The 12,670-nt window shown below is 37.0% G+C and overlaps 2 protein-coding genes across 2 annotated transcripts; both read right to left on the reverse strand.

Annotated features, from left to right (window-relative positions):
• Window positions 1–3,196: 3,196 nt before the first annotated feature.
• Window positions 3,197–5,245, reverse strand: LOC139870730 (uncharacterized). The gene is made up of 4 exons (XM_071858512.1): window positions 4,960–5,245; window positions 4,439–4,644; window positions 4,134–4,354; window positions 3,197–3,839 (listed from the first exon to the last, which is right to left on the reverse strand). The coding sequence occupies exons 1-4, from the start codon at window positions 5,243–5,245 to the stop codon at window positions 3,197–3,199; spliced, it is 1,356 nt and encodes a 451-aa protein (XP_071714613.1).
• A 338-nt stretch (window positions 5,246–5,583) lies between these two features.
• On the reverse strand, window positions 5,584–6,771 carry LOC139870731 (uncharacterized). The gene is made up of 3 exons (XM_071858513.1): window positions 6,381–6,771; window positions 5,818–6,311; window positions 5,584–5,772 (listed from the first exon to the last, which is right to left on the reverse strand). The coding sequence occupies exons 1-3, from the start codon at window positions 6,769–6,771 to the stop codon at window positions 5,584–5,586; spliced, it is 1,074 nt and encodes a 357-aa protein (XP_071714614.1).
• Between the last annotated feature and the right edge of the window lie 5,899 nt (window positions 6,772–12,670).

The following is a 12,670-nucleotide window of genomic DNA, read 5'->3' on the forward strand; positions in this document are numbered from 1 at the left end:
ATTAGTATTATTTACATTAAATATTACGACGAGGTCATAAACAAGTTATTTTCAAAACAGGTTTTATGAGCGGGATAGAGCCAAAGAAAATTATGGGTTATAGCTATGAAGGTTATGGGTAATGTTCGGGGGTATGCTCGTGAGATCAATCTAGTGTTTATCATCTCCGTTGCGTCTACGTACTTTCCTGTAATATTGAATCTCAATATTGATAAGTGAGCACTCATAACTTAACTTTTATATTATTAGTGTATCCCTGACTAGTGCTCGAGTATTTAGTATTAATAATACTGTATTATGAATGCTTGTACGTTTGTTATTGTCATTAGATAGGTTATGTTGAATCCTGAATTAGGTACATATGCGGTTGAGATAAGGTATATGATATGTATGTCGTTGGAAAGCTAGCGAAAAATTAAGAACTTTTCATTTAGATATCGAATGGTTTTGATGAATGGATTAGAAGTTATAGTCAATTGAATTTTTTTATTATTATTAAAAATGATTATTATTATCGTCGTTATTATCGACGTTATAGTTTTTATCTAATTATTATTATTAATTATTATTATTATTATTATTATTATTATTATTATTATTATCAATAAAATGCATTATCATTAAAAATTGTTATTGTTATTATTATTACTATCGTTATTATCGTTAAAGTTATAATTAGTAATATTATTATTATTATCATTAAAATAGTTATTAGTATTATCATTAATATTATCATAATGATTATTATTATTAGTATTATTATAATTAAAACTAATATTAGTAACACCTAATTATTATGATTACTATTATTATCATTAATATGAACGTGATATAAAAGACGACTAAAAGCTATTAACAAATTGATTAGGAAATAATGAGTATATGTATCATAATGAGATTAAAATTTAAAGGTATTAATTTAGATAAGAATATCATTTTCATTATTTTTATCATTACTATTATTAAAAGTATTATTAATATTAAAACTATCATTTTTATAAAAACTATTATTTTAATAGGAATATCATTGTTAATATACAATTTCATTATTATTATTAATAAAAATTATCATTTTATCATAATATCATTTTTAGTAAATATAAATATTATTATTATTATTAGTAGAATAATAATAATTATTATTACAAAATAATACAATTTTTACATACTATTGTTAATATCGATATTATTTTATTAAATAAATTCATGATACAAAGATATTTTACTACATGCAATATAATTACATTAATAATACCATTATTTTTATGATATTAAATGAACTTTGTAAATTTTATTACTTAAGATATATAAAAGTATATTTTTATTATATAAATTTTAATATAAAATTTTATTTATTAATAAATGAATTATATTATTTACTCTAATAAAATATGTTAAAAATATTTAAATATATTAAATGATTATATTTAAGTTATATAATAATCATGTATAGATTTTGGAAATCATTTAGGATTAAGTTGACTTTTGTTGACTTTTGCATATTAGTCTCGAGCATTAGGATTGTGATACACTACAGTTTAACCTAAATTGTTAGTCAGATATTGACCAACATATAAAAATATATACTTAATATAGGTTCGTGAATCCGAAGCCAACCTTGCACTTGTTCAATGACGACATATGTATTTTTACTATGAAATACAGTATTGTGAGTTTCATTTGCTCCCTTTTTAAATGCTTTTGCAATATATATTTTTGGGACTGAGAATACATGCGCTGCTTTTATAAATGTTTTACGAAATAGACACAAGTAATCGAAACTACATTCTATGGTTGGATTATCGAATCGAATATCACCCTTTTTAGTCTGGTAATCTAAGAATTAGGGAACAGACACCCTAATTGACGCGAATCCTAAAGATAGATCTATTGGACCTAACAAACCCCATCCGGGTTACGGATGCTTTAGTACTTCGATTTTATCATGTCCGATGAGAGTCCCGAAATGATGGGGATATTCTATACGCGTTTTGTTAATGTCGATTACCAGTATTCACCATATGAATGATTTTTATCTCTATGCAGTTTGTGCGAAATGCCTGATATGAGATGATGTTTATGAAAAATGAAAATAGAAATCTTGTGGTCTTTTAAAATTATGGAAATGATTGATTATGAGAAACTAATGAACTCACTAACCTTTAGCTTGACACTTTAAAGCATGTTTATTCTCAGGTATTAAGGAAATCTTTCGCTGTGCATTTGCTCATTTTAAAGATATTACTTGGAATCATTCATGGCATATTTCAAAGGACGTTGCATTCAAGTCGTTGAGTTCAATAGAGATTATTATTAAGTAAATGACAGATTAGGTCATTTATAAGTTGGATATTATGAAATGGTATACATACATGTCAACTTTCGATGTAATGAAAGGTTGTCTTTTAAAAATGAATGCAATGTTTGTAAAATGTATCATATAGAGGTCAAATACCTCACTATGTAATCATATGTTATTGTATTCGTCCTTATGGATTAGGACGGGTCTTTACAGTTATGAACCTTCTACGTCCGTCGAAGCGATCCTTAGGCAATCAATTAGCATTGCGAAACATCTAAGTATGGCAATATCAAACACTTAGGATTTTGGATTCCTTTCGCAATAATCATTTTCTGCGTAAGTGGACAATTTCATCACTTCGCAACTTAGCTTTCACGAAATATGCCAGAAATATGAAACAAAAAGACTACAGAAGTATTTCATAAACTTTGAGTCTTTCACAAACAAAATTTCGCATATTCGTACAAGTGTCTACTTTTTAAACTTTTACAAGTGTGATCAATACTTGCAAAAATTAAAAATAAAAATACGTAACAAGAATATCAAGCATAGACCTTACAACTAATTTCGCACTTTGCACATATATAACTCAGCCTTCATATGATTTTCGCAAAGTTATGCATAATATCGCTTTAATAAAGCAGCATGCCATGCATTGGGTAAAGTTCGCCCTTCCACATCTGCAAGCTTATATGAACCTGCCGCATTAACTGCTACAACTTGATAAGGACCCTCCCAGTTAGGTCCTAATTTACCAAGTTTTTGCGCTCTACTTGCATCATTATTTCGCAACACCCATTCACCAACATCAAATGACAAAGCACGCACTCTTTTGTTATAATACTTGGCAATTTGCTGTTTATTATTTTCCTCTCTGATAGCAGCCATTAACCTTTACTCTTCAATGAAATTCAAATTCTCTCCCAATGCATCATCGTTTGCTTCTTCTTCAAAGTTAGCGACTCTATGCGTTGGCACAAGAATTTCAGCGGGTATTACTGCCTCAGAGCCATAAACCAAACTAAAAGGTGTTTCCCCTGTGCTTTTCTTGAAAGTAGTAAGATGTGCCCACAGCACATTGGGTAATTTATCTACCCAACAAAGTTTGCTTTTCGCATAACCTCTTTTAATATCGCTTACAATATCACGGTTGGTTACTTCGCATAAGCCATTAGCCGGTGGATGCACCACTGATGTAAATTTTTGTATTATATTCAAATCAGTGCAACATGTCTTAAAAGGATCTTTCGCTATTTGTGCGCCAATATCGCTAACCAACTCACGCGGAATACCGAATCTGCAGACAATGTATTCCCACACAAAATTTTGCACTTGCACGCCATTGATAGTGCGAACCGCCTTAGCTTCAACCCATTTTGTAAAATAGTCAATTGCCACAATTAGAAACTTGACATTGCTAGGTCCTGTGGGGAATGGCCCTACAATGTCAATAGCCCATTTATGAAATAGCCATGGCGAATTAATAGGAATCATATCATGCCTTGGCATCCGAATCTGTGGAGCATGTCTTTGGCAACTTTTACATCGCTTAACAATTTTTGCAACATCGCGATACAGGGATGGCTAAAAGTAACCCATCAGCATAATTTTTTCCGCAATAGTTTTATAGCCTGAATGTAGTGCACAAGAATCGGTATGCACTTCTTCGACTATCATTTCTGCCTCAATTGGACCAACACATCGCATCATTGGACCGCAGTATGACTTGCTATATAAATTATCATTTTGAATGATATACATTGGTGCTCGCTCTCTTACTAGGCGAGCTTCGCACTTATCACTTGGAAAAACATCACTGCGAATGTATTACAGGATTGGCTCCATCCAATTTGGCTGTTCCTCTTCAACAGACGCAACCATTAAGTCGTTATCTATTGAGTTGCTTGGCAATTCTTCAACCCAAACTTGTTTTTGAAAGTGAGAAAATGTTAGAGCAGCCAATTTACTCAAAGCATCCGCCTTCTTATTTTGACTTCTTGGCACTTGCGCGAGTTCAAAATACTCAAACAACTCTGCCAATTCTTTCAATACCTGCAAATATTTCTACATTGAAGAATCATGTGTTTCGAAAGTACCATTAAACTGATTTGCTACTAACTGCGAATCTGTAAATGCCCGTAACCTAGTGATATTCATTTTTCGCGCAATATTTAAACCAGTAAGTAATGCTTCATACTCTGCTTCATTATTTGTGACATCAAAATTAAAACGCAATGCATACTTATGCTCTTCACCACTTGGGCTTGCCAAGACCAAACCCGCACCTGCGGCTTCTGCACATGAAGCTCCATCAGTAAACAAATCCCAAATTTCATCAATCACTGGTTTTAATGTTTTTCACTCATTAATCACCTCCAACTCCCCAGTCATTTCAGCGAGGTAATCCGCCAAAACCTGGCCCTTTACAGCGCTGCACGGAAGGTAAGAAATTTGATAAGCACCTAACTCTACTGCCCACAATGCGAGTCTACTGGATATTTCTAGCTTTGTTAAGACTTGCTTGACCGGAATGTTAGTTAACACATGCACTGGATGCCCTTGAAAGTATCTTCTTAACCTTCGCGACGTTAATATGAGCGCATACACAAACTTCTCTATCGGCGCATAGTTTATTTCACTTCCTGTAAGAGCTTTACTAACAAAATATACAGGTTTTTGTATTTTATCCTTTTCGGCAACCAATACTGAGCCAAAAGCTTCATTTTCCACTGACACATATAGGTAAAGAATTTCGCCATCAACTGGCGCTCTTAACGTAGGCAAAGTTTTCAACAACTTCTTCATTTCTTGAAACGCGGTTTCTGCTTCGCTTGTCCAAACAAAGCTTTTTTGTTTCAAACAACCTTTTAAAGTTTTGAAAAATGGTAATTGCCTTTCAGCATCTTTAGACAAGAAGCGCGTTAACGCGGCTAACTTTTCCATCTAACTTTGCACTTCTTTAACCGTTCTTGGTGCAATCATATTTTCTATAGCCGCAATTTTCTTTGGATTAGCTTGAATACCTTGTCCTATAACAAGATATCCCAAAAACATTCCTTCAGTTTCGCCAAAACTACATTTTAGTGGATTGAGCTTCATATTAATTCTGCGCAGTGTGGCAAACGTTTCGCGTATGTCTTCAACAATTCGCTCTTGCGATGTGCTTTTGATTACCAAATCATCAACATAAGCCTCAAGATTACGCCCAATTTGTTTTTCAAACGCGGTGTCAATCAAACGTTGATATGTCACACCCGCATTAATTAATCCAAAAGGCATCATTATATAAGAGAATATGCCTTTGCCATATGAAATGCGGTTTTATCTGCGTCCTCTTGAGCCATTGGAATCTGATGATACCCCCTTGCCGCCTCCAAAAAACATTTAAATGGAAAAGCATGCAATGATTCCACTTTCAAATCGATTTCTGGGAGTGGATAATTATCCTTAGGGCATGCCTTATTTAAATCCTTAAAATCAATACACATTCACCATGATCCATCAGGCTTTTTTACCAAAATCGGATTCGCAATCCATGATTGGTATTGAACTTCTCGTAAAATTCCAGCTCGAAACAATTTAGTTACTTCTTCGCATAGCCATTTTACGCGGTCTGGAGCCATACCTCTACGCTTCTGCACAACAAGTTTTAAAGCTGGATTTACATTGAGTTTATGCTCCGCAATATGACGCAGAACACCAGACATATCATTTTCACACCAAGCAAAAAAATCCATGTACTGCACAAGTAACTGCACAATTTGCTTCCTTGTATCCGCATTAACATTGCATCCCACTGTATTTTTTTGTTCGGGATATGCATGATTAATCACTACCATGCTATTCGAAGCATCAGCGATTTCTTGCTCTGCACTTTTTACATTAACAGCCGCACAAATGGGCATGATGCTCGTTGAATTTATTGTCGCGACACCTTTATTTGTTGCGAATTTAATCATGCCATGAATTGTGGATGGAACAATTCCGAATTTACCTAAGGCAATTCTGCCTAACAACATGTTATAGCGAGATGAGGTGCGCATAACATAGAAATCTAGCCGTGCTTAATGCGCTAAACCATCATTATTTTCATCAACGAGTTCAACATCTAAGGGCACAATTCCCATAGGCAAGGAGGATTCTCCAGCAAAACTGGTTAGCGAAGCTGCGATTAGTTGTAAAGTTGCTCTAAGACTCTCCGGCAGTTGAACAAAACATTGTTCATATACAATATCAACACTACTGCCGTTATCAACATGAACTTTCATGATTGTGATTCCAGCTTCCGCAATTTTACACGATACTACTATCGGCAGTTCCGAGAAATCATCGCTCTGCATTTTTGGAAAACTAATTGTCGCGAACTGCCAATTTTGATACATTTTTACCGACTTTCGCTTTCGTCCTCTTTTTTGAACATTCGCTTGCACAGCGACAACATTACCACTATGCATTCCGATATTGCTCATTATTTCAATTAATCAAATAATTTATCGCCAATTACAAATGCATTCGCCTATGTATCATCAAAATAACACACGATTAGAATTAAACAAGTCAGTTAATCATTTGATAGCACAAAACAAAAAATTTCCAGTTTAATTCTTAAAACGTGTCCCACGGATGGCGTCAATTGATCAATCCTAAATCAAGTTATCACTTAATTAAGGATTGAGTGCAGCAATAAGATGGAGGATGGGATGTTTGATGATTATTTTGGGCCCCGATGATCGTCTTTCACTTTAACAATCAAGTGATCAACCACCCCGACCCGGTCTTGATTATCAATTAGCATGATTCACCTTAGCGCAATGTAGAAATCCCTTGGGCAAAATCACAAGTGAAAATCACAAAGGGTAGAGCAAATGACAGAGAATCAACAACCTATAAATGAGAGGCCATGCTCTCTATTTATAGTATTCGAAATATCCACGGTCTGCGGATTGCTTATCTATCCATGGAAACTTAGCGAAATGATCCGCAGTCTTTTATTAGCGAGGAAACTGACCCGCTATCTTTATTTTAAGTGAATATTCCAAACCTTTTAGCCATAACTCGCATAGCTTCTGCTTCTAGACCTTAGCTAATAAAATATACATATACAATGCTATGTATATGATCAATTAACGTCAGTTCTAACGTCAGCTTTAAGAGCAACCATTCGTTGCATTACCTCCACCATTTGAACATAAGCAGAGGCAGGAATCATTGTAGCCATTTGCTGTTCCTGCGAATCTAACATCTTTTCCAATACCCTATTCTCCTCATTAAGAAAAAGAATCCTTCGATTATCAGCATCAAGATCAGCTTGAAAACGGGCAATGTGATCAGCATATTCATTATGAGAGATGATTCGCCTTTTAAGTTCCTCCTCTTCTTCATGGTGTTGGACAATGGCATCCACCGCTAGATCTGTAAAAGCACATACTTGTTTGAGCTGGGCTTCAATAGTGGACGTTGTAATGTTCCCAGCTCTACGAATGGCTTCAGTCAAATGATCAGTAAGTGTTTCACGGATGGATCTCTGGATGTCTGGTGTGATTCTAGCGACAGTGTGATAAACAGCCAGAGTGGAAATAGCAGCCACCTCAGTAGGATCAAAACTACTGGTTGAGGGGAGATCACTAGCAGCTACAATAGGAGTACCTCCGTGGGTTGGTGGAGGTGGAAGGTCAGAATCTGACTCATCACCATGATCACCATCATTTTTACCTTCACCTGAAGGTTTAGAACCACTGGTTTCCTTTGCAATATCATCTTTATCATCATCATCATTACTGAGATCCACTGGTTTGTCCTTGGAGCCAGTCACATTATCATGAATGACTGGTTCTTCCTTACTAGTACCTTTATCAGCATCACCATCAGATGAAGAAGATGATGATGAGGAAGTAGCTGATGAATCAGAAGGTACTGGCAAATCAGGAAGTTTTTGCATCATAAACTTACCAGTAGTTGGATCTCTGATGAACTTAAGAGGCCTCCATGCACCAGGCCATGGAAAAGCAGCAGGAGCCATACCAAAGTAATGGTAGTATGGCTGCTCATTAACTTGCTCTAGAGTAGCAATCCTATAATATACCTCTTCACGGGCTGGTTGATCAAGCTGAGATAATAGTTCAGTCAGCTCCTCCTTGGGTAATTTGATGGCTGAGACTAAAGCAGTTTGAGGAACAATAGTCAGCTGATCCACCAGCAAGGCAATCTTGGGAGTGATAGAGGCTCCCTTATATATGAAGTTGGGCACAACTTCATCTGGATCCGGTACCTAGCACACATACTTGGGCTTTTCGCCAGAAACAGAAGCCTGAGTAGTGTCAGTAGTAGTAGCAGTGGAGGTAATAGCATCCAAATTGGGTTCCGTAGAACCAGTGACATGTGCAGAATAGGCAGCATTTGCTGCAATAAGCTCATCAGTAAGCACCACGTCATCCTGGTCACCACCTGTAGTAATTTCCTCAGTAGCAACAGTTGGAGGAGTAACAGTGGTAGAGCCAGTAACATCGAAATCAAGAACCTCCTTAACAATATTATCAATAACCTTTTCAAGTGTAGGAGGAGGTTCCATTATCGTTTCATCAACTACATCAGAATCAGTAGTTGAGACAGCAATACTGGGAATAGGAGGAGTAATAACAGTAGCAGTATCATCAGAAACCATCTTCTCATGACCAGTAGGAATAGTTAAACCAGCATCAACATGATCCCTAGTATCACTAGTAGCAGTAGAGGCAACAGCACTAGTATCAGCACCACTAGTATGCGAATCAATAGAACAAACACCAGTAGCAGAAACAAAGAACTCATCAGTAGAAACAATAACATGCTTTTCTTGCCCCCCCTGTTCATCTACCCTGCTAAGAACTGAAACAAAAGAACATTTTATGTTAACAACCGTAGAACTGAATAAATTGGACTCAACAATTGCATCTGTTGTTAGTCTCTAGGGACAGACTGGTGATTTAGTCAGCCCTTTGATTGAGATAGAGTAAGGTGTCTGTAAGTGCAGCTGTGACTCTGCTGACTCATTAGCAACACATGTTGACCTAGATTGTGTAAGAGTTCTGGCTGGTAATGATTTAGGAGTGTGACTTTTAGTATGATCCAAGTAACATTTAGGCTGTGTAGTAGCCTGAGCTGATTCAACATGATGAAGGAGCCAGCTCAAGACTGCTTTGGGGGTCAGTTATGTTCTTTGCTGGTTGTACTATCAGCAGAGGATATTTCTTGAAGTATAATCTTGAAAAATGTGGAAGTGCCTGGTTAGAAGAGTATGGGTTGCTACTCTTCTTAACACTAGTTTTAAAACCAGTCAGTTTGGGAGCCAAGGTTGTACCTTTAACTCCACTTTCATTTTTCAAGTCAGCAGTTAAAAAGTTTTAATTAAGTTAGAGATTTCTGTTGTTTGGTCTAGAGATGCACCAGGTTCCAAAGCAGCCTTCTTTACAGAAGCAGCAGTTGAGACTGGGGCAATCTCTCATGTGGTGTGTGTGGAGCCAGCTTTAGCTCATTTGGATTTGCCTGTTACCAAGAAATAGATGAGCAACGGATTCCAATACTAGAAGTGGGTAGTCAGTATATAAGACTAGGGCTATTATTTATTATCAGAGAGCAGTAGATTCTAATACAACTACTACTTTACCAGTATGTGAGACGGTGGCTGTACTAGTTGAGGTAGCTCGCTTCCTTCTTTTAACAGTTGGCTTGCGCTGAGGTCCCTCCCCCTCAGCTGGTGCAACACCAGAGGCAGTCGATTGGGCAACTCCACCTTGAGCAGCTAGATACTCAAGCATTGCTGGCATCAAGGCAGCATATGGAGCAGTCGGTTTATCTTTTGGCATCCCTCCTTGCTTTAAAGGCAGGTTAAAAGATTCATCAGCAATCTGCTGGTAAGCATCACCCAGCTCATTTTCAAACACAAGGCTCAAGAACCTTGGAAAGGGAGATTAAGTGTGTTCTTTTGGGTGCAAGCACCATTTCCCTTAACTTGAGGTAGATCTCAGCTGCATAATCAATGTTGCTATTGAACAGCAATCCATGACCAATCTTAAGCTCAAAGTTTGAGCATTGATCGAAGCTACCGGACTTCTGGCTGATGCACTGGGTCAGCAGTCTGAAGAAGTAGTACCACAACGGTGGCATGTGCCTTCTTAATGGCGTATGAGCAATTGGAACAGCATATCCAATCGTTGACTTCTGGCTGATGCACTGGGTCAGCATTCTGAAGAAGTAGTACCACAACGGTGGCATGTGCTTTCTTAATTGGGTATGAGCAATTGGACTAGCATATCCAATCGTTTCCAGCACTTCCCTCCTAAAATCATCGCTCGTCGGTGAATTAACAAATGGACCACCGGGTAATTGAAGGGCCCGTCGAATAGCGTCAACAATGATGAAGCAGGTTAGGGTTTCAGTAACCATGCCATGAATACATGGAGCATTCTGTTGAGTGGTGGCCATGGTGGCAGTGTACCAGAATATGGATAAGCAAGCTAGATAAAGGTGAGTAGGAACACCGGTGATAAATCTCGCCAAAGGGCACCGCCTGATGTAGTCAATCAAAGTCTCATAGCCTATGTTGGCTTTAGACTTGGAAATGGAGAGAGCGTGTGCTGCATTGCCTCTGGATAGGCGAATAAGTGCATGATCTGGTGCATTAGCAACCTTGACAAGGCTTGGATGAAGATTGAACAATGGTCCCTGTTCAACCTGTTCCTCCAGGACTAGTGGAGGTTGTTGTTCTGGTTGTTGTTGCTGTTGTTGTTGTTCCTCCGGTTGGTTCTCAATGGGTGGTGATTGTTATTGGTCTGCCATTGATAATTTTGTTGAAGATGAATGTATGAATGATTTGAAGATTTGGGGATTTAGAGAGAAGAGTGTGTTTTTTAAAGGTAAATTGAAGAGTTAATAACCGAAGGTTATTATGAGAGATGGATCGCCTTATTTAACCTTTCGGATTGGTGGAAAAAGTGCAGGAGAGAGAAAAATGGCAACTGTCATCTGCAGGCACGTGGGCAGATGTGACAGACTGGCACATTTTCGAGGGAACTATGACTTGACGTATAATCGGCTTGAACACTCATACCTCCTATTAAGCATTAAATGCAGCAGGTTTTAATTCAAAATGAATGTAAAAACCACAAAATAAAATTTGTATAAAATACAAAAGTCCTTTGTCACATTTAATATGTCATGAATTAAATTTTAAATCATTGGGAGTAAATAAGTTTTCTGTGTTAAGGTATCATTTAATGTTGTGAGCTATTTATTATTTCACTTTAGACATAGAATGACCAAGACATAAAAGACCTCGTTGTGCTGATTGTTTGACATGCAGGCAGTAAGTAAAGAATTTGAGACTTACTGGTTTGCCTTACATGTTGTAGAACCAGCACACCAACAAAGTTGTCTTGTGCTGATTGTTTGACATGCAGGCAGTAAGTAAAGAATTTGAGACTTACTGGTTTGCCTTACATGTTGTAGAACCAGCACACCAACAAAGTTGTCTTTTATTTTAAAGTTCAAGCATACCCAGCTCAGAGATGAGATAGTTAAAACGTTTCTCATATAAGGACTTTGTGAAGAGATCTGCTAACTGCTGGTCTGTTGAAATAAAATGTAGCTCCACATCTCCTTTTTGAACATGATCCCTTATGAGATGATACCTAACGTCAATGTGCTTTGTCCTAGAGTGCATCACAGGATTGTTGGTAATAGCAATAGCACTTGTGTTGTCATAGTAGATTGGAGTTTTTGTAACATGAACACCATAGTCCTTCAGCTGGCTTTGCATCCATAGTACTTGAGCAGTACAACTACCAGCAGAAACATATTCTGCCTCAGCAGTAGATGTGGACACAGTATTTTTCTTTTTGCTCGTCCAGCTGACTAGCCTACCACCCAGTAACTGGCAACCACCAGTAGTGCTTTTCCTGTCTATCTTACACCCTGCAAAGTCAGCATTTGAATACCCAATTAGCTCAAAATCCTGGTCTTTGGGATACCAAAGACCACGTTTCTCATTACCTTTCAGATACCTAAATATCCTTTTTACTGCTAGCAAATGTGACTCTTTAGGATCAGCTTGATATCTGGCATAGAGACATGTGGCAAACATAATATCAGGTCTGCTGGCTGTGAGATAAAGTAGGGATCCAATTATACCTCTGTATTCAATGATATTGACTGGTTCACCATTGGGATCAGCATCTATTTTTATGGATGCTGCCATTGGAGTCCCTATGTCTTTTAAACAAGTCAAACCAAATTTCTTTAATATATCTTTGATATATTTATCTTGACTTATAAAAATTTCATCATCAAGTTGTTTAATCTGCAACCTAAGAAAGTATTGCAGATCTCTTTGTA

This window comes from Rutidosis leptorrhynchoides, chromosome 10, assembly GCF_046630445.1.
Source record: "Rutidosis leptorrhynchoides isolate AG116_Rl617_1_P2 chromosome 10, CSIRO_AGI_Rlap_v1, whole genome shotgun sequence".
NCBI classification, from domain to species: Eukaryota; Viridiplantae; Streptophyta; class Magnoliopsida; order Asterales; family Asteraceae; genus Rutidosis; species Rutidosis leptorrhynchoides.

Coding starts and splice junctions, on each gene's coding strand:
- LOC139870730 (XM_071858512.1), bottom strand. CDS start 5,245: ATGGAAAAGTTAGCCGCGTTAACGCGCTTCTTGTCTAAAGATGCTGAA. Junction 4,355..4,438: donor TGAATATCACTAGGTTACGG/GCATTTACAGAT, acceptor AAATATTTGCAG/GTATTGAAAGAATTGGCAGA. Junction 3,840..4,133: donor AATTGGATGGAGCCAATCCT/GTAATACATTCG, acceptor GCGATGTAAAAG/TTGCCAAAGACATGCTCCAC.
- LOC139870731 (XM_071858513.1), bottom strand. CDS start 6,771: ATGAGCAATATCGGAATGCATAGTGGTAATGTTGTCGCTGTGCAAGCG. Junction 6,312..6,380: donor CGTTGATGAAAATAATGATG/GTTTAGCGCATT, acceptor ACATGTTGTTAG/GCAGAATTGCCTTAGGTAAA. Junction 5,773..5,817: donor GGATTGCGAATCCGATTTTG/GTAAAAAAGCCT, acceptor ATTGATTTTAAG/GATTTAAATAAGGCATGCCC.